The sequence below is a fragment of the Manis javanica genome, chromosome 4 (assembly GCF_040802235.1).
Source record: "Manis javanica isolate MJ-LG chromosome 4, MJ_LKY, whole genome shotgun sequence".
Classification (NCBI taxonomy): domain Eukaryota; kingdom Metazoa; phylum Chordata; class Mammalia; order Pholidota; family Manidae; genus Manis; species Manis javanica.
In genome coordinates, this window is record NC_133159.1 from 135889367 (window position 1) to 135915700 (window position 26334).

A 26334-nucleotide genomic window follows, 5' to 3' on the forward strand; every position below is an offset into this window, starting at 1 on the left:
GGATACATAGTACTGGGGGGATTAGAATCCAGGTCTTCTGAATCCTGGTCCAATGCTCTTTTTTACTTTCATGTGCACAGCTTCTCTTTTGTCCTCAGCGTATTAATAGTTTGCTAATGTAGAAATTGATGCTAGAGGTTAGGGAGAGATGAGTTGCCATTTTCCCCCCTATGCTGCCAGGGTTAGTAGCTCAGGCCACCAGGATTCCCAGCAGCTTTGTACTTCACACTCTCAGAACTGAAAATGCTCAAGTTGTTACTTGGTTGTGCTTCTTGCCATAGCAGGAAGGCTACTATAGCCGAAGAGCCTGAAGAAGCGGCCACTTACAAGTGTGTAGGTGGTGCCGTTGTAGGGACTGAGCTCAAAGGTGAAGGGTGGTATTTGGGGAAAGCCAGAAGGACCATAATCTGTAATGACCTGAGAACTGGGGTGGGCTAGTCTGTGGGCTCTTAGAAGTAAAACTCACACTTGAGACCATCACACTCATCTTCCTAAAACATTTCATAAGAAACATGAAGCAAGAGAACATGAGGCAATTAAACATCAGCTCTTCCTCAGAACTGAGTTCATTCCTTTTTCTAAAAAGGAAAACCAAATTCTAGGTACACAAAACTCTGTAGGGAGTTGCTAATTTTCTTCACTTGAACCAGACCTGTCACAACCTCATTCCTTTCAAAGGACTTGGGACCCTTGTATTGATTGAAATACACACTCAGATCCAGAGTCACTGCAATTTGTTCCTCACGCTGTCCTTAGTGGTAGTTGTGATAGTCCACTAGCTCTGCTGATTGAAACCTAGAGGCCAAGGTCAGGGGTGAGAATTCTAGTTAGGTTAATAAAGATTAGTATATTTTTTGCTCACGGACTCAAATCCTGGTCTTCTTTCTTGCAAATTCTCCCTGTTTAACTACCAAAAAGGCTACCCAAAGGTGTATAATTAATAGAGCTCAGATCCACTCGGAGGAGAGGTAAGGCTAATTGCAGGAACGTCACTCCCATAGGCCACCAGATAGGGTATAACAGTGGATTGCTAGGAAGCATCATGATCCATCCAGTCAAGTAGGACTGGAAGGTAAAGCTATGCAAGTCACTCACCTTCTCTGGGCCTTAAATTCCTCCATCTTTAACATGTGCTCATTGGACTGGATTAATATTTCTCAAAGTGTGTTTTAAGGAATAGCAGTTCCATGGAATATCAAAAAGTGTTACTCCTGGGGAAAAAAGGTTATGTGGTCACATAGTTTTGGAGAATGCTGGATTAGGACAAGTTAAATAGGTTTCTTTACTATGAGACGTCTCAAAAGTCTTAATATGTCCATGTGCATGTTTAATCTTTGAAAAGGATTAAGCTTGCTGTATTTTTTTTGCCAAGCACCCCAAGGAACTATCATTCTTTGTGAATACCAGCCTTGATGGTCTATAAAATTCTATCTATGAAGGAGGGAAGCCTCATAGGAAATTCTGACATAGTTAAAAAAAAACAGAGAGGTAAATTTCTTAACTCTTTGGTCCCTAGTCATATACAAGGTTGGAGCTTCTGAAGTGAACTACCACTTGCTCACCTATAATTTGGAGGATGTCACATGTACCTGTAAGCCTGGAGGTTGCAAGGTTGGAGTCATCAACTAGATCAGGTCATTGTCACAGAAGCCCCTAGTGACCTGCACAAAGATACTGGGAAAATGATCCCCAATAAGTAAGCATTCTTGAAGATATCAACAGTGATCCATTTCTTAGATTATAACCTTGCAGAAGTCCAGGATCTGGCAAATTTTGGGAGCAGTAGTACTCTGGAATTTGGAAAGGGAAGGTGGGCCTGGCATTTTGAGATCTCAGCAGCCAGAAGGGCAGCAGAATGGGTAGGTGGGGACTAGGGCACAAAAGCCAAACATTTCTCCTTTACAGTGTTGTTCACTGTGGGCCTTACCTCCACCATTACTGCTCTCTTCTCTCTGTGCACGATAGATATTGATCCACTTAGAGTGATCTGTGTCCAGTTCCCAACTAGCAAGACCAATAATTCCCTTTACTCAGTACGGTCTGCATATTCATCTATGGGGTAGGATGGCTTGTGAAATTTTGCTATGACCTGACATGTCCAGGTGGAGTGTAGCAATTCCTTTTTGAATAGATTTCTAGTTTGAGATTTCAGTACTTGACTATTAAGGTCATTAGGAACATAAAATGTACAGTTTTGTGAATTTCATTAATTGTGAGAATGGAACTTTTTGGATTCCATATGCCCTTCTCCTTAAAGAAGAGCAAACTCCCAGAACCAGAAAATAAAAAAGATGGAAAGGGACTTACCTACTTTTCCAATCCAAAATAAAAAGGACAAGTAGCAGAGCTTCATCTAAAATTAATAACCAAAAGATGCTTCAGATCCAGTTTTGCCTGCTTACCATACATACAGACTTTGGTCCTGAAAACTTTTACTAAGCAACTTAATGAAGATTTTTCTAAGCCTCTGCAGTGCTGCCATTTTTCCTTCTCTACATCCCTGAGCTGCTCATGTCACCCTAAAGCTAAGTTTTACAAGGCAGGCTGTATATTTCATGCCCATGCCCAAGCCCAGGCCCATTTCAGATCTGCCTTAAAGATTATGTATACCTCAGCTGTTTCTAAAGTAAACATTCTCAGCCTTCTCCCTGTGATGAGTATTATGACAACATGGATTGCTTTAGGAGTGATGATTTAAAAGTTCAAATCTTTTTAAGTGTAATTATGTGATAATTTGTCTCCTTGCATGAACTAACCAGTATTCCATCATAGGTGGATATATTAAGTCAGTAACATCCAGGCCAGAACAGTGGCTGATGGTAATATGCACTGTGCCTCTAGTGTGTATGTGGGTCACAAGGAGCCTGACTGAGCAGAGTGGGGGCCAGAGTCCAGCACTCACTCTGCTCTTTAAGTCCTGTGTGGCCACATGAAGCCTCCTCTGTCCAGAGAAAAGGATGCCCTTACCCATGTCAAAGGCATGTTAGAGGCCAGGACAGGCTCTATTGGAGGCTTGTCATTTTCTCCCATTAGTGTTACAATGATTTTCTTAATTAGGTTACAGATGCTTATAGTTCCTGAATATAACATTTTTATCCATATTTGAGAACAAATAAATTGGGGGTGCCATTCTTAAGGGAAGTCAATGAGACTATTCCAACTTAGTAGCAAATGCAATAAAATGTTATTTAAACTTTGTTTTAATATTAATGTTGAAATATGTTTGCAATACAGTCCTGATAAACTACAAGAATGTTTATAATACAAGAATGTTTATAACCCTGTTATTTTCTTCCCAACAGCGTATTATTAAAAATATCACTCCAGAAACACCAACAGAAATTCCCTATGGCGACATCCGCTTGAATGCTGTGTAAAAGCTTTGGTGAGCAGAACGTGGCTTCCCAGCACCCCTCCAGTTCTGACAAGTCATACCCCACCTTCTCCCCTCTAAGTGAATGAGTTTCCAGCTGAGACTGACAATGGAAGGACCCTCTTTGTAGAGATGTGGTCCCCAAAGACTATGATGCCCAGACTTCCGGCCTCCAGCCGCTTCCTTCTGGGAAATCTCCTGGCCGTATTACCACGTTAGACTGTGACACAGCTGCACTGGATTGTTTTGGGTGTGTGAGAGGTGTGTATGGAGGATGAAAACCACCACGTAATCAGTTTGGATTAAGTTCAGAATCAAGTCTGTGGGAGTTTCTATATTATTTCTTGTTATAATCATTGGTATCTGACATCTGTTTGCTTCTAAAGATTTTGCTGTTCATGAATGCATAAACCATGTAGAAGAAAGCAGGGATGCTGTCTTGCTAGCATAGAATTCTATAGCTGGAATCTACTAGAACCTTGTAACCCATGTGCTGCCATGGAGTCAGGAGAGGAAGATGTAAGGAACTAAACTGAAAAATAACGTGTATGTGTGAGCATGTGTGTCTGTGTATACTGTTGTTTCAGTGTATCCTTATGTTTATCCAAAACTTTGGGCACATGGCAAACTATCTGAAATTCCTCTAATTTTTCTTACATTAACAAATTCCACCTACTCAAATGTGTATGTATGTTATTATTGGAGGGTATAATTACCACAACATGTTCTGCCACCTTCCCCTTCTCAGTGACATCTACTTCAGCCCACACCTTCCTCTACAGGCCAGCTTTTAGCATTTGCTGCACTTCACTGCCATCTTCCTGTCTCTGTCTGCTGAACACTCAGGATAATGTTCCACAGGCAAATATGGCCAATTTCATCAGTCACTGGGGCTTGGCCAGCAACTACTTGAAGATGAATATGGACAAATGCATCTTAAGTATTTAAGCTATCTAGTCTATCTGCTGTAAGCTCTACTTCTAATAACTGTATTTGACCATTCAGGTTACTTTGTTTTGTGAAGAGAGGATAAATCCAATTCTTGTTTATAAGATACATAAATCTAAACCAGGGTCATCCTCAATCAAAAAGCAATTAGAAAGTCTGGGTTAACCTTCAATGGAGCTGCCCCAACTGCTTCACCCTTCCTGGCAATCAAGATTGTGAGCCCTTCTGATAATTTGCAAGATTGAGTCTAAGTAAAGGTCAGTTAAGTGAATGACCTTTCATTCCATATTTGAGCTTCAGTGCTTTGTGACTCTCAGATGCATAGGGAGAGAAGCAAATTTTACAGTGTAGTGTGAAATTTCCTTATCAAAATCTTAAAGGAAATAAAGCCTAGTCAATGTTAAAAGGACTCAATCAACTGCTGCCTTGTCTGTATAAATCAAATTTAATTCTAACAGCCTTAGAGAAGATCCATATAGCAGAGGCCTGATTTTATCCAATTATAGATCTTCCTCCATTGGCTTTCTTACCCCAACAATCTCTGTCCCTGTCATCTTCCTGTGTTCCCCCTACATCCTACATCTTTCTATTTCTGATTCTTTGCTTTTCCCTATGGGAAGTTTTCCTTACAGATGTTAGCTACCAAGAAGTTTCCTGAAATAGTAGAGAAAAGGAGGAGGGGGATTAAAACATGTCCCTTACCGACCAACTTCATTCTCTTCTCTTTATTCCTTCTTGCTACCTTATTTCCATTCTCTGCTTTCTAGCATGCTGAAAGGAGAGAGGTTATGTAAGTGGCAGCACATTCAGCGGTAAATAGCTTTGCAAATTTTAACAACTTTATAATCAGATCTGGATTCCCTCCATCCCACACACACTTATGCATTCTCCAAATATGTCATTTTTTTAAAAGTACTTTTTCAAACAGAATTAGAGTTTTGCCAAGCCAGATGTTAAGGGAATTACATAGATTTTGAAAAGTTTTCAAACTTCTCTAGACTTAAAGAAAAAACCCAAAATCTCTGATCTGCCCAGTTTGCATTTACTTGACCCCTATTTATCAATACTACTATGGATTTTTTTTAAAAGAAAACTTAAGAGTAGGTAGATGGACTTTAAGATAATCTTTCAAAGACCTTTTGTATCTAATGTAGCATTAGATAAAAGTCAAAATATAAAATATAGAATTGAGTTGTAAAGTTATTAAAGTACTGAAGTTGTTTTTTTCTGATTTTATTAATAAGAAATATCCAAGACATAGGTAACAAGACAAAGGTAAGGAGGCAATTGATTGAGGTCCTTTCCTATATTTATATGCAATGAGTCCAAAGAATTCATCTCCCTTCCAAAAAACTTACAGCCAATTTAAAATTATGCCATTCGTTGCATGGAGTGCATGTGACTTGTAACCTAAATTCGTTGCTCTGGCTGTCCCTTCTGGAGATGGGTACAAAGACCCTGGCAGACCCAAAATCAATGTAATAGCTCCAAAATTCAATAATGACGATCAAATTAAATAATGAAATCTCAAGGAAAAAAAGTTATTCTATGAGATGAGTTACTCCCTCACCATCCTCTTTGTATTTAACTTGTTAATTTGGTGCCACCAATCCCAAAATTTAAGCTTATGTATGAATTTCCATTTAACTCATACACTACACATGCACCCCTTAAAAGGGAGATTATTCTCCTGGGATTAGAACTGTAGTCTCTCAGATAACTAGGAAAGATTGATCTGATATGTTCCATCTGTTGTATGACTGGAGTTCAATGTCAAAGCAAAACTTAAAATTATGGAATACAATGACTTAACTGTGCTGTTCTTGCATGTATCTTACTTAGACAGTGCTTGGCTACCCAGTGGTATAATCCTGGCCTGGTTCCTTTCTTAGCATGTCCCTTTACTCACAAATCAACAACTGGTTCTTAAAATATTAGAATTATTCAAAATGGTTGTCTTTATTAAAAACAGCAGCAGAGGACATTTTTCACACTTTTTTTTTTTTGGTCAGGGAGGAGTGGGGAAGAGCAGCAGTAGGTTCCTCAGAGACTATGATACAACCTGTCATCCCCATATGTAATGTAATAAAAGCAAAATAGGTCTATGCTAAGTGGGAAGAAGTTGTATATTTTAGTCATCATGGAGCTCACACATCATTTAAATTCAAGGAAAGTTACACAAAAGGCTCTAAAATAGGAAGGTGGGCTTAGAAAGTGCTTGCTTGAGAATTTTAGAGAGTGAAATTTATAAACCCAAATATAGAAAAAAGAAACGTCAAGCCAGGGAGCATTCCCATATTGTAGGAAGCTTTTCTGATTCACTGAAACCATTCTGGTTTCTAAATTTTTTCTCCAATATCAGAGATAAGTCAAAGACATTTATTAAAATTTGTGTTTAAATCCATGGAAGGAACATTTCAAAGCTCTGAATATTTTTTCTTACCCTCTGTAGTATCACCTCTTCCCCCTCATTGCTTCACTTTCTCTAAATTTTTATGACAGAACAATATATTAAAGTTCAGGTAACTACATTAGAAGCAGAGATAAACCTGACTAAGCCAATTTCTTCACTCATCTTGAGGTCTGGGAATATCTGAAGGAAGATAAGCTTAAGTTTTATTTCCTCTACCTGAATGAACTGGTTTAGTAGAAATAACACCCCTATCGATTTATGATGGCAAAGATAAATATTTTAGAATGAAATCTTAAATATGTCTCTTATAGTTTTACATAATTGCAATCTATTCAGTACTGTTTCTACATTAGGTGTTTCAAAACAACTCACCTTTTTAAGGGAAGTCTAGCTTTGAAAATGATTCACAACATATTTCATTTGGAATTTCAATGATTCACAGTATACTGCAGGATATTTTTCTTACCAACACTTCACAAATTCCATGCCAAAGTGCTCCAACACCAACTCAGTTTTTTCCCTCTTTTTTTTCTCTTCCTCTCTCCCCCTTTCCCTCCCTTCTAAAGACCAGCTCTCAAAAATAGATTTTCTTCACTGGCCAACATTGCATTGGTGGAGCACCTAATCAGGAGAAAGTTTTAATGTCGGCTAAATTAAGAACCTTATCATTTAGGAGAGAGGATAGATGGTCTCAGTTCTTCAATTCGATAATTGAAAATCCCAATTATAATAGATAATTTATTTTTAGCAATTTGTAAACAAACACTGACAGTCCAAACAACAAATATCTGGGGAGGAGGAGTAATCCAATCTTTATGCTAAAATGCCTAAAAACCTTAAGTAAGAGCATTTGCTATTTTTTTGAAAAGCTATTCTGAAAGATTATTTTTATTTAAACTCTAGTAAAGGTGTACCTTAAGAAAACTTGATATATGAAAATTGAATATTTTAAAAGATAAAATTAGGGCCTTTAAATAAAAATTGGTAGTTATTTCTCCAATGGCATTTAAAATATGACTTGACTTACAAACAATACTTTGGGATATTTTGATTGTGTTGGATGTATCAAAGAGGTGCCTCAAATCCTGGATTATGGTTCATTTAATTTTAAGTGATTTTTCTTTTCCCTCATCTTTGCTTCTTCTTCCACAGTACTTGCAGCTAAGAATAAATTTCTTCCACTATTTCTATCAATAGTGGCAATATAAATTTTTTGATGTTATTTTTTTACATGAAACATGCTTTTTTTTTAAACTTTGGTGGCAGAATTAAACCTAAGTTTTATCTGTATAAAAGGAGTCCCCTCTGCAAGGTGCATAGAATGCTCCTGTATTCCTTTATGCAACAGTTTAGTCATAAATGTTCTAAGTTTGATTGTGAGCTATCAGTAAATGCCTTATGTTGTGAACTATTACTATAGTAACTCTCAATATCATGATATAATTTGTTCTCATAAAAAAACTTCCAAACTCTTAAGATTAAAATAAAAATCCTAAATGAATATTGTCAAAACATTTACACCTCCTCCAAAACATCTGCAAACATTTAGCATCAACACTATCTACAATTATTAGTATTAAATTTCAGTAAAGCTAAGCAGATTATTACAATTCTTTGCGATTTGTGCAGAGCCTTCCTTAGCTTATAATGTGTTTCTACATATATCGCCTCATCTGATCACCAGAGCTCTGGGTGACAGTTGTTATTTCTCCAGTTTTGCAGATGGGAGCCTGAAGAAGGTGAATTGATTTGACCAATTTCGCACAGCTGGAAAATACCAGCACAGGACATCTGCCTATGCTTTCTGATTCCAGGCCAAAGGTTATTTGTGTATCTCTCCAAAATCATCATCCATGGAAACCTAAATACACAGATCCTAAATTCAAAAATGAAAATCATGACGAATTTGTTTCTAACGAACAAGGACATTCTCCATAATAACCACAATACAACCATCAAAATCAGGAAGATAACACTGATATATTACTTTCCTCTTATCTCAGACCCCATTAGGCAATGACTTTTTAGCAAAAGAATCTAGTCCAGCATCATACTTTTCATTTAGTTTCAGGTTACTTGTATTTCCCTCAGTCTGGAAGTTTCCCAGTCTTTCCTTGACTTTCGTGACCTTGATGCTTTTGAAGATTACAGGCCGATTATTTTTTAGAATGTTCCTCAATTTGATTCGATGAGATTCAGGCTAAATATTCTTGGCAGAAATACTGCAGAAATGACGCTGTTCTCACTGCATCCTATCAGGTGGAGCACAATTTGGTCTGTTCCCATACTGGTGATGTTAGCTTCAATCACTTGAAGTGGTGTGTGCCATGCTTTCACTGTAAAGTTTTTCTTTTTGTAATTCATTGTTTTCCAGGGATGTTACTCTGAGCCTGCAAATATCCTCATCTAACTTCTAGTATATTATTTTTTATGGATTCCTATTTTGTTCAATCGATTATAATTATTAATTTTGATGCTCAAGTTGTCCCATATTTTTAGCCTTGGAACTCCTTTCAAACTGGCTTCTATGTCCTTTTGACATGTCCCCATCATTCTTGGAACACTTCCTGACTTTCTGGAGTAAGATGTCCCAGGATCCATCCCGTACTTTCTCTGCCACAGCCTTATCTCCAAGAGGCCCTGGTTCCTTTTCATGAAGAATATATTTAGGAACGAAGATCTAGGTGTTAGGTATGCTCATTGCTATTGGGGTATAACTGATCCCAAGTCCTCTCACTGGACACAACTTAAGTATGTGTGCTAAACTAAAGTATATCTGTAATTTGTCTTGAAAACTGGGGTTCACACTGGTTATCTCCAATTACAACCGAACACTACAAGATTCATTCCTGTTTTCTCTCTTCATATTTATAATCCTTTCTAGGACAGTGAGAAGCCTGGCTCCCACTCTCCATCATCTATCTGATTTGCATCCCTAAACCTAAGCACTACTCAATTGCCACTGCCAGAGCCCTCAACAGATGCCCCTCCATACTCCATTCAGGCTTTGCCACCTCATGCCAGGATTCTCTCCTGCACAAATACCCTTCTTGCCCTGCTCAGGCTGACAGCCCTTGTTGGGCAGTCACCACTGCCATAACCGCATGGATGCTGTCCCTACCCAACTTGGACTCTGACAGACTGCATGGGCCTTTATGCATGGATTACACATCTTCATTAGGACAACAGAAAGTGTAGGCTGCTCACATACAATGCTTTTCTTCACTGTGTTTTAGTTGATACCCAACTCTGCACGATGGTAGCTTTTACCTTGCACAGCATCACTTACTAGCTTTTGGACCCAATTGTTAAGGAAGGGATGGTGAAAAAAGGAGAGGACCAGTTTACATTAATAGTTACAACTATAGCCTAAGAAAGGCATCATATTTTCTTTTGTGGCAGAGTGAGGAATGGGATTAGCAGCCTTGTAGGGTGGGAAAGAGCTTGGACAAAGCATCTTCCAGCAGAGAAACTTCAATACTAAAGTGTATTTCTGAACTTTTACCAAAATCTGCAACTTTTTCTATCCCTTTAGTTCTTAAGGCTCTGTGTTCCTAATACAAGAATCTAGCACATTTGGCGCACAGTCCTCAACTTACTGAAAATAGTGTTTCCTTACACAAAAACAGTGTTTCCTATCACTTGTGTGGCCTAGTTTCCCTCCATCCTAAGTATGATGAATGTCATTTTGTCAAAAGCAAAAAACTTTTCTTCACCTGTAGGAACAGCAAACCAGACAGAATTGAAAAGACAAGGGCTCAAGCTCTTTCTCAGTCACTAACTTAGAAAGTAACCTGCTATAAGTAACTCAACTTAACTGGCCCCATCTCCTCATGGATAAGAATAATGTAATTGTGAGGATAAACAGTAGTATTTACAGTGTACTGTCAGGCACAGCATTACACTGGTCGCTTCAAGCAAACCTCACATCAGTCTTAGAGGGAGACCCTTTTATTGCCCCCATTGTACAAATGAGGAAACCCAAAACTCAGAGAACTTTAATTTCTCCAACATTATGCAGTTAGTAAGTGGTGGACCTGAGACCTCCAAGTTTCAGTTGATTATATGAAATACTTAAGAGTTATTAAGATAAAGCTAAAACAGTGAAATGAAAGCTTTGCATTATAGTAGGTACTGGGTATATACAGTTGAGATTGGACCTTAGTCCTCAGCTAACACTCTAATGCTGTGGTAGTAGTAAACATAGAATGAAGGAAACAGAGGTGTTGCTGAAACAAAGGAGGATATTAAGAAAGGCTTTCTGGAGGAAATGACATTTCAGTTTAAAAACATGAGTTACTCAGCAGAGATGTGGCAGTCTGGGCAAAGCAAGAGGTAATGAGATGGCATGGTTGTCATGAAACAGCCTATGTATTTGGCATGACTAGAGAGGAAGGAAACAAGAGGAGGGAGAAGGAAAATCAGGGTATTTTGAGTTATTCATCTTATTGAAAATTGAGTCAGAGAGTCACTAACTACCAATTCATAAAATTTAAGTACATTATTTTTTACTTCATTTATTTAGAACACATCTAGCAACAAATATTAACTTTTTAATTAAGGTATTATTGATACAAACTCTTATGAACATTTCACATGACAAAACAATGTGGTTACTACATTTACCGAATTATCAAGTCCCCACCCATACCCCAATGCAGTCACAGTCCATCAGTGTAGTAAGATGCCACAGATTCACTGTGCCTTCTTGTGCTACAGTTTTCCCCATGACCCCTCACACCATGTGTACTAAACATAATATCCCTCAGTCCCCAACTCCCTCCCTCCCCACCTGCCCTCCCACACCCCTCCTCTTTAGTAACCGCTAGTCCCTTCTTGGAGTCTGTGAATCTGATGCTGTTTTGTTCCTTCAGTTTTGCTTCATTGTTATACTCCACAAATGAGGTAAATCATTTGGTACTTGTCTTTCTCCACCTGGCTTATTTCACTGAGCATAACATCCTCCAGCTCCATGTTGTTGCAAATGGTAGGATTTCTTTCTTATGGCTGAATAATATTCCATTCTGTATATGTACAGCCTCTTCTTTATCCATTCATCTACTGATGGACACTTAGGTTGCTTCCATATCTTGGCTATTGTAGATAGTGCTGCAATGAACACAGGGATGCATATGTCTTTTTGAATCTTAGAAGTTGTATTCTTTGGGTAAATTCAAAGGAGTGGGATTCCCGGGTCAAATGGTATTTCTATTTTTAGTTTTTTGAGGAACCTCCATATTACTTTCCGCAATAGTTGAACTTGCTTACATTCCCAGCAGCAGTGTAGGAGGGTTCTCCTTTCTCAGCATCCTCGCCAGCATTTGTTGTTCTTAGTCTTTTGATGCTGGCCATCCTTACTAAGGTATGAGGTGATATCTCATTGTGGTTTTAATTTGCATTTCTCTGATGATTAGTGATGTGGAGCATCTTTTCCTGTGTCTGTTGGCCATCTGAATTTCTTCTTTGGAGAAGTGTCTTGTACACATCCTCCACCCACTTTTTAATTGAGCTATTCGCTTTTTGGGTGTTGAGGTGTGTGAGTTCTTTATATATTTTGGATGTTAACCCCTTGTCAGGTATGTCGTTTACAAATATATTCTCCCATATTGTAAGATGTCTTTTTGTTCTGTTGATGGTGTCCTTTGCCATACAGAAACTTTTTAGTTTTATGTAGTCCCATGTGTTCATTTTGCTTTTTTCCCCTTGCTCAAGGAGATACACTCAGGAAGAAGTTGCTCCAGTTTATATTCAGGATATTTTTGCCTATGTTGTCTTCTAAACATTTTATGGTTTCATGACTTACATTCAGGTCTTTGATCCATTTTGAATTTACTTTTGTGTATGGGGTTAAAACAATAATCCAGTTTCATTCTCTTGCATGTAGCTGTCAAGTTTTGCCAACACCAGTTGTTGAAGAGGCTGTCATTTCCCCACTGTATGTCCATGGCTCTTTATCTTTTATTAATTGACCATATATGGTTGGGTTTATATCTGAGCTCTTTAGTCTGTTCTATTGGTCTATTGTTCTGTTCCTGTGCCAGTACCAAATTGTCTTGATTACTGTGGTTTTTTAGAGCTTGAAGTTGGGGGTCATAATCCCCCCAGCTTTATTCTTCCTTCTCAGGATTGCTTTGACTATTCAGGGTCTTTTGTGGTTGCATATGAATTTTAGAATGATTTGCTCTAGTTCATTGAAGAATGCTGTTGGTATTTTGATAGGAATTGCATTCAATCTATAGACTGCTTTAGGCAGGATGGCCATTTTGACAATATTAATCCTTCCCATCCATGAGCATAGGATGTGTTTCTATTTATTGGTATCTTCTTTAATTTCTCTCGAGTGTCTTGTATTTTTCAGAATATGTCTTTCACTTCCTTGGTTAGGTTTATTCCTAGGTATTTTACTCTTTTTGTTGCAACTGTGAATGTAATTGTTTTCCTGATTTCTCTTTCTGCTAGTTCGTTAGTGTATAGGAATGCAACAGATTTCTGTGTATTAGTTTTGTATCCCACAACTTTGCTGAATTCAGATATTAGATCTAGTAGTTTTGGAGTGGATTCTTTAGGGTTTTTTATGTACAATATCATGTCATCTGCAAACAGGTACAGTTTAACTTCTTCCTTGCCAATCTGGATGCCTTTCTTTCTTTGTGTTGTCTGATTGCTGTGGCTAGGACCTCCAGAACTATGTTGAATAAAAGTGGGAAGAGTGGGCACTCTTGTCTTGTTCCCAATCTTAAAGGAAAAGCTTTCAGCTTCTCGCTGTTAAGTATAATCTTGGCTGTGTGTTTGTCATATATGGCCTTTATTATGTTGAGGTACTTGCCCTCTATACCCATTTTATTGAGTTTTTATCATGAATGGACATTGAATTTAGTCAAATGCTTTTTCCACATCTATGGAGATGATCGTGTGGTTTTTGTCCTTTTTGTTGATGTGGTGGATGATGTTGATGGATTTTTGAATATTGTATGATACTTACATCCCTGGAATAAATCATACTTATGATGGATTTTTTTTTCTCTTAGCAAATCTTCATTGGAATTTTTTTTTTGAGAGGGCATCTCTCATTTATTGATCAAATGGTTGTTAACAACAATAAAATTCTGTATAGGGGACTCAATGCACAATCATTAATCAGCCCCAAGCCTAATTCTCGTCAGTCTCCCATCTTCTGAAGCATAACGAACAAGTTCTTACATGGTGAACAAGTTCTTACATAGTGAATAAGTTCTTACATGGTGAACAGTGCAAGGGCAGTCATCACAGAAACTTTCAGTTCTGATCACTCATCATGAACTATAAACAATCAGGTCAAATATGAATATTTGTTTGATTTTTATACTTGATTTATATGTGAATCCCACATTTCTCCCTTATTTTTTTTAAATAAAATGCTGAAGTGGTAGGTAGATGCAAGATAAAGGTAGAAAACATAGTTTAGTGCTGTAAGAGGGCAAATGTAGATGATCAGGTGTGTGCCTACAGACTAAGTATTAATCCAAGCTAGACAAGGGCAACAAAACATCCACAGATGCAGATTTCTCTCAAAACAGGGGGAGTGAGGTTCTAAGCCTCACCTCTGTTGATCCCCAATTTCTCATCTGATGGCCCCCCTGCGACTGTGCCTGTCTTAGGTTGTTCCTCCCTTGAGGAATCTTACCCATCTCTGGCTAACCAGTCATCTTCCGGGGCCATACAGGGAAATGTAAAGTTGGTAAGTGAGAGAGAAGCCATATTGTTTGAAAAGGTTAGCTTTTTACTTCTTTACAGATTTATGCCCTGTGGCTTTTATGCCCAGCATTTGTCTTGAGGTATCTTTACCACTTGGAAGAATTATGATACGCGGTAATTTCGTTATGAGGCCCGAATTCTACTTAAGGGTTGTAATTAGGAAGGAAGAAGATAAGCTATAGAAGTAGCAGATGGAAGAAAACATGGGGAGTTTGATTATTTCTTTGACATATCTTCTTGTAGAGTAACATAAGCATGTATAAGTTTTAAACTACTAATTAAATTGTGCACACACATTAATATAATAGGAATACAGCTACATAACCAAAGTAGACCTACAATTACCAGCCATCTCCAGTGAAACCAAGAAAACCAGTTAGGCACCCTAGGCATTTGTGAAAACATCAATGATATGATGGATATTGTCTAACTGAATTTGAATAGTTTGAGAAAAATCAGACAAATTAAAACAACACATTCCTGGGAACTGTTCACATCCCATATGTTCTTTTAACAGTAGATAGTCTGTAGTCGCAAGATTTTGGAGCGCTGCAACTTGCACTTCTCCTAATTCTTGGTTGAGTTGATGGATGATCTTTTTGATGTATTTTTGAATTCGGTTTGCTAATATTTTGTTGAGTATTACTGCATCTGTTCATCAGGGATATTGGTCTGTAATTTTCTTTTGTGGTGTCTTTTGCCTGGTTTTGGTATTAGAGTGATGCTGGCCTCATAGAATGAGTTTGGGAGTATTCCTTCTTCTACTTTTTGGAAAACTTTAAGGATGATGCATATTAGGTCTTCAGTAAATGTGATAAAATTCAGTGGTGAAACCATCTGCTCCAAGAGTTTTGCTTTTATGTAGTTTTTTGATTACCAATTCAATTTTGTGGCTGGTAATTGGTCTCTTCAGATTTTCTGTTTCTTTCTGGGTCAGCCTTGGAAGGTTGTATTTTTCTAGAAAGTTGTCCATTTCTTCTAGGTTATCCAGTTTGTTATCATGTAATGTTTCATAGTATTGTCTAACAAGTCTTTGTATTTCTGTGGTGTCTGTAGTGATTTTTCCTTTCTCATTTCTGATTCTGTTTATGTGTGTAGACTCTTCTATTTCTTGACAAATCTGGCTAGGGATTTATCTATTTTGTTTATTTTCTTGAAGAACCAGCTCTTGCTTTCATTGATTCTATTGTTTAATTCTTCTTGATTTTATTTATTTCTGCTCTGATCTTTATTATATCCCTCCTTCTACTGACTTTCAGCCTCATTTGTTCTTCTTTTCCTAGTTTCGTTAATTGTGAGTTTTCACTGTTCGTATGGTGGTGTTCTTCTTTCCTGAGGTAGGCCTGTAGTGCAATATACTTTCCTCATAGCACGGCCTTTGCTGCCTCCCACAGATTTTGCAGTGTTGAATTATTGTTGTCAGTTGTCTCCATATATTGCTTGATCTGTTTTTATTTGGTCATTGATCTGTTGGTTATTTAGGAGCATGTTGTGAAACCGCCATGTGTTTGTGGGATTTTTCATTTGCATAATTTATTTCTAGTTTCATATCTTTGGTCTGAGAAACTGGTTGGTACAATTTCAATTTTTTTGAATTTCCCAGGCTCTTTTTGTGGCCTAGTATATGATCTCTTCTTGAAAATGTTCCATGTGCACTTGAGAAGAATGTGTATTCTGCTGCTTTTGGGTGTAGAGTTCTGTAGATGTTTGTTAGGTCCATCTGTTCTAATGTGTTGTTCAGTGCCTCTGTCTCCTTATTTTCTGTCTGGTCGATCTGTCCTTTGGAGTGAGTGGAGTGTTGAAGTCCCCTAGAATGAATGCATTGCATTCTATTTCCCCTTTTAATTCTGTTTGTATTTGTTTCACATATGTAGGTGCTCCTGTATTGGGAGCATAGATATTTATAATGGTTATATCTTCTTGTTGGATTGACCCCTTTATCATTACATAATATCCTTCTTTGTCTCTTGTGACTTTGTTTTGAAGCCTCTTTTGTCAGATACAAGTACTGCAACTCCTGCTTTCATCTCCCTACTAGTTACATGAAATAGTTTTTTCCATCCCTTCGCTTTTAGTCTGTGTATGTCTTTGGGTTTAAAGTGAGTCTCTTCTAGGAAGCATATAGATGGGCCTTATTTTTTCATCCATTCAGTGACTCTATGTCTTCTGATTGGCGCATTCAGACCATTTACATTTAGGGTGATTATAGGTATGTACTTATTGCCAATGCAGGCTTTAGATTTGTGGTTACCAAAGGTTCAAGGTTAACTTCCTTACTATCTAAGAGTCTTATTTAGGATGCTATTACAAACACAATCTAAAGGTTTTTCTCCTCCTTTTTCTTCCTCCTCCATTCTTTATATATTAGATATCATATTCTGTACTTTGTCTATCCCTTGATTGACTTTGGGGGTAGTTGAGTTTTGCATTTGCTTAGTAATTAACTGTTCTACTTTCTTTACTGTGGTTTTATTACCTCTGGTGACAGCTATTACACCTTCCATGTATAGAAGTCCCTCCAAAGTACACTGTAGAGATGGTTTGTGGGAGGTAAATTCTCCCAGCTTTTGCTTATGTGGAAATTGTTTAATCCCTCCTTCAAATTTAAATGATAATCTTCCCAAAGTATTCTTGGTTTGAAGCCCTTCTGCTTCATTGCATTAAATATATCATGCCACTCCATTCTTGCCTATAAGGTTTCTGCTGAGAAGTCTGATGACAGCCTAATGGGCTTTCCTTTGTATGTGATCTTATTTCTCTCTGTGGCTGCTTTTAATAGTCTGTCCTTATCCTTGATCTTTGCCATTTTAATTACTATATGTCTTGGTGTTGTCTTCCTTGGGTGCCTTGTGTTGGGAGATCTGTGCACCTCCATGGCCTGAGAGACTATCTCCTTCCCCAGACTGGGGAAGTTTTCAGCAATTACTCCTCAAAGACACTTTCAATCCCCTTTTTTCTCTCTCTTCTTCTTCTGGTACCCCTGTAATGCGAATAGTGTTGTTTGTATTGGTCACACAGTTCTCTCAATATTCTTTCATTCTTAGAGATCCTTTTTTCTCTCTGTGCCTCAGCGTCTTTATATTCCTCTTCTCTAATTTCTATTTCATTTACTATCTCCTCCATGGTATCTACTCTGCTTTTAAAACCTTCCATTGTATGTTTTGTTTCTGATACTCTTTTCCATAATGATTGGATCTCCAACCAATTTTATTCCTGAGTTCTTGAATATTTTTCTGTACCTCCATGAGCATGTTAATGATTTTTATTTTGAAATCTCAGGAAGATTCATGAGGTTGATTTCATTTGACTCTTTCTCTGGTGTATTCATAATTTTGCTTTGAACCAGGTTCCTTTGTCACTTCATATTTGTATGTGGTGCCCTCTAGTGTCCAGAAGCTCTACTCTCTGTGTAAGATAAAATCTAGCCGAAATAAACAAGCAAAGAGAGGCAACAAAGGGCCAGGTAATTTATTTAAATATCCCCGGGTGAGGTTCTGTGGCCTTCTTGCCAGAGGCCAGAGAAGTCACACCTGGTTAGGGAGGTGGGGCGCTTATAAGGGATTAGGAGGGGAGGAGTGGGCAAACTATCTTAGGGGGGTGTTGAGAGGTATGATTGGCTAAAGGTGACATAATAGTCAACTAGAAACTTTTTTCTTTCCAAGAGGGAGGAGGCTGACATCCGGGTCTTAGTTGGCACATCAGGATGGAATTCAGGGATAGCTGTCCCCTTTCCATATACGGCACGGACTTTGGGGTCTGGTCTGTTCTCCCCCTATGGCATCTCTCTGTTCTGTTTGGATGTCCTTGTTTTTCCTTTCTCCAGCCTAACATTCCAGCCTTTTGGTCATAATGGGCAACGACTCAATCTGGCTACTTGCGGCTGACAAGGGGTATCATGGGGGTTTGAGGCTGGTATTAGGCTGAAGGAGGGGGTTCAGTGGGAAGAGGTGTGTAACGGTGAAGTAACATCTGGTTGGTGGCGACTCGGGTCATCTGGGTTAGCTGCTGTTGGAGGTACCTGGGGACCTAAGGGGCAACTAAGAGTAAACCACAAACTGTTATTAAGGGGCCTAGTAGGGGCATTAGCCAGGCTATTATGGGGGACTGGAATTCTGGATGGAGTTTACACCTCAATGACTAGTATTGGGATTTAGTATAGATAAAACTGCATTATTGAAACAATACTTTTCTCTAAAATCACCTTTTTTAAGAAGTAGCTACATTAAGAAAATAATTAACAGTTGGCTTTATTATTTGCATAAGTGCAGCAAGAAGAGCAATTGATTACATAGGCTCTTTTAAATATGCTTTGCTGCAACTTTTTGTAAGGAATTTCAGATTGAACTTTCAAGGGCTTCTTGAGGCTAGAAAGCCAAGCCAGACTTGCCATCAGGTTGTGCCTGCAGTACCTGTTCATTTGGGTGAATTCCTCTCTTCTTGAGGTTCTTGCACCTGCCAGGAAGTGACCTTCTTTACTTACCTGGTAAGGCTGCTGGGAACTCTGTAAGCAAGGTACCAGGCTAGTTCTTCCAAGGGGTTTTGTTGGCTCTATAAAGTCAACCTTAGTTCCTTAAAGCTGTCTGTCCATATCTGAGTTTATGCATGTGTCTCTCAGGTATGACATTCCAGTCAAAGCCTTGGTAATATAACCTGTGTTTTTAATTGGTCCTCTTACAAGGAATGCAGGTTCTTATTGAACTTATGCAAATAAACATACTGCCATGAAATATAAAAATAGTTACTGAGAGTTTTTAAATTCTGGAGGGATCAGGTAGAGAGAAAAATAAAGTTTCAATTCTGCTTATAAAGGCAGTCATTTACTAAACTGTTGTCAGCTTAAGAGAAAAAGCTTAAAACACTTTATCAGCAACATCTGAAACAAAAAGTCATAAAACTATCTTCCTTAGTTCACTTAATCCTATGTAACCAATACCTGTTCTGCTGAAATCTAGTTCTTTACTAGTGTAGGAGTAATAAAACAGTGACTATAAATGGCAAAAGACTTACAAATGACAACAGTTAAAGATCTGATGAGAGCTTACTGTAAGACAGTTGACATAAGGAAATTCTGATATTTCTGTAACACAAAACATTCAGTAACAAAGTTCAGCATTATTCCCTTTGACAGTGCTTTCCAGGTAATTAAGCAGGTAAGTATATATCAGATAAATAAGCCAAATTAGTTAAATAATTTCTCCAATGAGAAAAAAAATTCCTCTGACATGTTCCAGGGGCCCTCTGGAAAATATCAGAGTTAACTAGAGGTAAAAGTACTTTATTTGAATTTGATCTTGGGAAGTTGTTAAAAGTTTTAAGACACTTGCTTAAATAGGACTATAGGTTGCTATGAAGCAACACTTACCTAATTAACTAGAATGACAACAAAGTACTTCAAAGGCAAATAAAGGTTATACAGTTGTTATCAAAGTTTAGCTTTTAGTCTTTTTATATTAAGATCTCATTTTCTTAAAGACTCTGACAACTCACTGAGACTTTAAGTATAAGAAACTGCTTTGATAAAACAATTAGAAGAACTTTATGCAATCTTTCAATATTAAGAGCTGACTAACAGTTAAGAAAACTTTGTCTTTTTAACTGAAAACAAAATTCTAATTTTGCTGTGTACTTGATACTGAGACTTAATTTGCTTTACTTTTATATAGCATGACTATATTAAATTCTTAAGTAGTTTTGATTAGAATTTAAAACTATTACTTTAACTTTCAGTGAACACTGAAAAATAGGCTACTGTAAACTGTTACACTAGCATTTTTCAGATTGATACATTTATGAACATATATTATCTTTTTTGGAAATGTGCTTTATAGCAATTTCTTATTAGGCACAAAATATGTCTATATAACTTAGCAAACTTTAAGAATTTTGGTTACTACAAAAATTCTCAGACTGTTTGCATATATATATATATATATACTGTTATACATTAATACAGTATTATTATTAAGATATTTATTTACTCGGCTTGTTTACTTATTTTTAGCAACTATGCTAGATTACTTACAAAACTTTTACTGAATGTTTAGACAAAGCTAAGCTTTTAAGCATTTTATTCTTAAAAGATTTAGCAGATAACATTGACTTAAATGACTTTAGGTAAACTTAGACAGCTGATAACAACAAGGACATGGCCGCCTCAGCTAAACTCAAATTAGCATTCATGCTTAACATTTTTCACTAGATTCTCTGGAAGTTCTAGAATGTTCAATCTTCACAAGCGTTGTTTTTAAATAAAATATTTTTCATTTATACACTTAGACACACAAACGTACAAACTGAGGTAAGACTACAGTCAGCAACACTTTTTTCATAAAAACATATACACAGATAGACAAACCGATACAAAGACTTAAGTTACTGATATCTAATTGCCATCTCTCTTCTCAGCTTGTCTGTGGCTTCTGGAACTAGAGGGTGGGAGGGGTGTGTTCTGGTGGGGGAAGAGGGTGGTGAAGGTGGAAGGAGAGGGGGAGGGGGTGGTGCAGCCACCAGAAGAGAGCAGGACAATGGCATGGTTGAGAATGCAGGACTTTAAGATGGAGGCAACACGTGGGAAGACAAAGGACTTAGAGATGGTGGTGGAGAGAGGGGGGAGCATTGTGAGCTGAGGGAGGCAGGCAACTGAGGTTTTCTGGTAGATCTGAAAGGGAAGAAGGACTGGGCAGAGTAAGAGGCTGACAATCTTTAACTGGAGATCGGGCCAGGAGAACCTGAGTTATAGAACACTTAACATAAAGGTCATGACGGGAGTGCAAAGTCCAAAAAGCCTGCACATACGGGATTTCATTTTACTTTCTGCTCCGGTGGCGATAAGTAGTTAAGTCAGTGAGGAGGCTAAAATCAAAAGTTCCCTCAGGGGGCCAGTGAGATTGGCTGGCCAGAAGGAAGGCACAGCAAGCTGAGTATCATGGATGGGGCCTTGGAGCTGCGTAGCCAGGCAGGGGGCTAAAGCGCCTAAAGATCATGTAAGTTCCCAACCTGCTGGGCCGAGTACACCTCGACAATTTTGTCTACCTGTCCTTTCTCCTGAGCGGTAAGCTCTGTGCAATCCTTGCCCATTTAGCAGCCCTCTCATTGTTCGGAAGTCTCTCAGACTGCCTGCCTTTTGTCCCAGAACAGCCAGATATGGATCCCTGCTTTCCAGAAGCATCTGGAATCTGAGTCTCTCCAGTATTCTGCCTGTCTTAGCTTTCCAACCCCCCTAATCACGAGAGCACCATGAAATGTAGGTTTGTGCTACCACAGCAGATCTCCAGAGCCAGGTGTTCAGCAGTCCCAGGCCTCCACTCCCTACCTGCTGTTTCTCTTCCTCCCGCTGGTGAGCTGGGGTGCGGGAACGGCTTGGGTTCCACCGGACCACAGGTTTGGTATGTTACTCTGTTCCATGAGGTTTATTCTTTTCTCCAGGTGTATGCAGTCTGGCGCAGCCCTCTTTCCTGTTGCTCTTTCAGGATTAGTTGTACTAATTATATTTTCGTATTATATGCAGTTTTAGAAGGAAGCTTGTTTCTCATCTCTCACACTGCCATCTTTAATCAAATCCTGCATCTAGCAACAAATTTAATCGGTTATTCATACTAGGCGAAACAACACATTATCAAAGAACTGCTGCCACCCATGTGTCAGCCATTCAACTAACCAACATCTACACAGATCTTCCTGTAGAAATGACTAAGATTAACCAGAACAGCCAACAGTTCCGATTCATCTATAAAAATTTTGCTAGAAATTTATTTTTGAGATTATACAGAATGATATATAACACATACAATTCAAAGAAGAATACAGCAAACAGCCAAGTAACTGCCATCCAGGTCCAGAAACAGTATTTTATCTAGAAGCCTTGTATCTCTCCTGTATCATAAATGCTATACTGACTTTTATAATTATCATTTCCTTGCTTTTCTTTTACTACTTAACCATATTCTCTCTATACAATACAACTGTCTTTTTAATATAAACTTTACTATTTATTACAACACTGTAATTCCTCCCAGGTGTGTGTAGCTCTAGTGTGTTCATTTCACTGTATTGTGTATATATACACACCAGATTCATTTACTACTGATGGACATTTAGGTTGTTTCCAGTTTCATGAAAAACACTTTTATGTGCATTTGTCAAAGAACACGAGTTACAGAAAAAGTGCAGCATCAATGTTACTAGGTAAAGCCAAACCTTTTTCAAAAAAGGTGTACCAATTCACTTGCCACCAGTATCTTATGACTTACTATTGCTCCACATCCTCACCAACATAGTATTCTAAGGCTCTAAAAATTTTTGCCATTCCTGGTGGATGTATAATGGTATTCACTGAGTTTTTAACTTGAACAAATTTTCATTCACTGTTGAGTTTGATGTTCATATGGATAAAAATAAACATTAATCCCTGTAATTTTACACTAGAAAAAATTTCATTTCAGGTGCACAAATCTGTGTGTTAAAAGTAGACAAGAATACTTCTAGAAAAGTCTTGTCCAGAACTTGCTGCAATGATAGAAATGTTCTATTGTACTTTCCTGTATGGTGGCCATAAACACATGTAGCTATTGAGCACTTCAAATATGTGTCTGGCTGAAAAATTGAATTTCAAATTTTATTTAACATTTGTATTAAGTTGAAGTTTAGCAAAATTAAAGGTTTCTTTTCACTAAAATATTCCATTAGTAGAGCAAAAAGGCTAGCCATAGACCAGGAGAAGTTACCTGTAGAAACAAACAACTCCTATCCAGAAAATATAAAGAACCAGTAGAAGACAATGTGGTAATACTTCATGATGACGTTAAGTATGAATGACATGAATAGGACTTTCTTCACAGACCTGTTAGAGAACTATTTTCATCATGTCATTCATCTTTTCCCGACAAATAATTTACAGTATATAATTTCAAACAGGTTTCAAGACTACAGAAATTCTAGTTTTATTTTGATACAGTAAGCTGTATTTTTTTTGAGCATATAAAACATGTTCATAAATAGGCCACCTGGATCTTCAGCTGATTTCATACTTAAAACTGGTTGATATGCAAAACCAATTTATTAACTTGCTAGGGTTTCACTTATTTTTAGTTAAAAAATAAAATAAAAGAGGAATTGTGGCAGAAATGAGTGATACTTCCCTTAAAATAAAATACAGCATGAATTAAATGTACAAATATGTCACTCTTTTTATTTTCATTTAAGCCAAGGATGCTATGAGCTAAAGTTACTTAGATATGTGATCCATATTTTATACTTTAATCAAATTTCAGAACAAAAAGCATAATATTCTATACTTTGTTTATATCCACAGATTTTCATCTGAAATACCATATTTATAAAATTAACAGCTCCTATAACAAAACCACCATTAGGAGAGTTGTTTATTTTTTAATAGTTGTAGTGGAGCCAATTTTCCTCATTAAGTACCTACAGGGATTTAACACAATCCTTAGGTTGCCTGAAGACAACCAAGAATGTGGTACTGATAAATATTATATACCAATTCAGTCAAATATTCAAGATAAATGACTTCTGACTTAAATCAAAATTGAATTTTGAAAATACTAAAAAATGCCCTCCCAACCAAGACTGCTTTCTGTGTTCAAACAGCATACTTCAGGAGTTACAATTTCCTGTTCTTCCAGAGGTCTTTCTATTGGGTCAGTCATCAATCATCTTCTTTCTCAATGTATGTCTTTGCATTAACCCGTGCCATTTGCCTGGCCAAGTACCTGTCTCTAGCTGACATTACAGTTTCTTTGCTGTTCCGCTTTGCAAACTTGTTCACTGCCTCGTGTGGTCTCTCTTGTTCTTTGCCTGTCTCCTGGCAATCCTCCGTGATTCTGTGTTTTGTTTCCAGTGCTGTTTCAGAACTAGATGGTTTCTCTGGGTTTCCTTCTTTGTCCTTTTCCTTGTTTCTCATTTTACTGGATCCTTCCTGATCAAGAAGCCTATCCTTTGCTCTAGATTTTGGGCTGCTTTCCTTTCTGTCTCGATTTCTTTCTGGAGATTGAACACTTATTTCTTGTTTTTCACTATTTCTGTATTTATCACAGTTTTTGTATCTTTCTTTCCTTGCTTTCATATGCTCTTCCTTTTCTTTGCTTCTCTCTTCCTTCTCTCCTCCTTTTTTGCTGTGTCGGTCGTCATCATTTCGTGGTCTCTCTCTTTCTTGTTCTTGTTGGGGATATTTCTCCCCGTCTTTCTCCCTTTTCCATTCTTGGTCATTTCTTTCTCTTTGGTCTCTTCCCCTCAGTTTACCTTCTTGTTCATGCCTCTTCCAGTAGGAATCCCTGTGACTGGTCTCTCTGTGCGTATGGGAGTCCTTCTTTTCTTTTCGGTGATCACAGTCAGTGTAATAGTTCTCCTGGTCCCTGGACTGTCTCTCTTGGTGCTCATCTTCCCTCTTCTCATGTCCTCTTGTCTTGGTATTTTTTGTGTGGCACTTGGTACCATGTTCTGTTTCTTCACTAGATGACCGAGAGTGGGTTTGGGTTCTATGATACTTGGAGTAATTCTGGGAGTTCTCTGTGCCCTTCTCCCGTCTGCAATTCGCTTTATTGTTTTCTTCCATTTCATCATCCTCATTGCTCTTAGCATCAAAGTCACTGTCTACATCTGGGTTTTCCTCTATTTTCACAACGGTTTGTAGAATGCATTTCTCATGTGATATTCTGTTCTCTGAACTTACTTCATCAGAATAACCCCTTGATTTCTCTTTCTTTATCCCAGACCTTTTAAAAAAATCACACAAAATACCACATTATCAACTATAGTAAGCAAATGAGGTTCATATAATTTTTCTAAATATTTAAATCAATACAATTACAATTACATATATGGATTACCCAAATGTGAAAAGGTACTAATGCTTATTTACCTTGTAACATCTGCAAACTAGTCTTTTCTAACCACTCATATTATTTTCAGTATTGGTGGAAAATGAAATAGAGAAAATCAGCCCTCTGCATTGGGCTGAGCCTTCAGACAAGGGGTCTGTGCAAAGTCTTCATTATTTAAAAATTTAAGATTAGTCCTAGAAATAGATGAAGATATTTTCTTCATACCAAAATGGTGGCAAACTCTTATTTTCAATATCACTAAATAATCCCTCATGATAAAGAGGCATGAGCATACCAATATACCCTTGGCACCTATCACAAAAAAATGAATTATGTGAATCCATCTAGCTACTACAATAAATGGCACTAAAATTATTTACATCACCTACATTTTCCCATCTGCTAAGTGTAGTTAATTAATTTATATTATTTACATGTTCATTCATTACTAAGCACTTAATAATCACACTAATAGAACAACAATGGTGGTTCTGTAGGAACTGCTCACAGACTGTCTTGGCTAAAGGACTCACTAACAAGAATTCTATTATTAGACTCTAAGAAGTACAAGTATTAAATGATATTATGGATTTTTAGGACAGTCCTCATAATGAAACCCTAAGCGAAACTCTATTTCCCATTCAAATTCTCAATCTTCAAATATACTTACACAGACTCATAATTCTCATTAATTTTTAAATCAAAACATAGCAGTTGAGAGTGAGGTAAGGGTAGGAGTACAAATACAATTCCCTCTCTTCATCCTTAATTTCATTCTCTTCCCTCTTTTCTTTCCCCAGCACCACAGACTCAGATCCTCTAATCTGAATTTTGTGTTCAACATGTTTACTTAGAAGTTCAGAGAAATTCTCCCTTTCACCCTCTGCTACATACTTATGGCATAATCATTTCATCACTCCTACAATATATATGTTTTTTCAAAAACCCTCTAAGCTATTCACTAGACCAGTACTAATATAAGTAGCTACAGAAAAGATAATGTCCGTATCTGTACTAATATGATA

At 37.6% G+C, this 26334-nt stretch overlaps 2 protein-coding genes across 5 annotated transcripts in view; one reads left to right on the forward strand and one right to left on the reverse strand.

Annotated features, from left to right (window-relative positions):
• SLC6A4 (solute carrier family 6 member 4) overlaps positions 1–7943 on the forward strand; it is a 35656-nt gene extending 27713 nt beyond the window's left edge. For both annotated transcript variants that reach the window (XM_017674110.3, XM_073235063.1), the window contains exon 14: positions 3303–7943. In XM_017674110.3, coding sequence (XP_017529599.3) covers positions 3303–3377 — 75 coding nt within the window. In that variant the 3' untranslated portion in view covers positions 3378–7943. The remainder of the gene's footprint in view (positions 1–3302) is intronic.
• A 14240-nt stretch (positions 7944–22183) lies between these two features.
• NSRP1 (nuclear speckle splicing regulatory protein 1) overlaps positions 22184–26334 on the reverse strand; it is a 65144-nt gene continuing 60993 nt past the window's right edge. For all 3 annotated transcript variants that reach the window (XM_017674108.3, XM_037022771.2, XM_073235064.1), the window contains one exon: positions 22184–25201. In XM_017674108.3, the coding sequence (XP_017529597.3) occupies positions 24136–25201 (1066 nt within the window). In that variant the 3' untranslated portion in view covers positions 22184–24135. The remainder of the gene's footprint in view (positions 25202–26334) is intronic.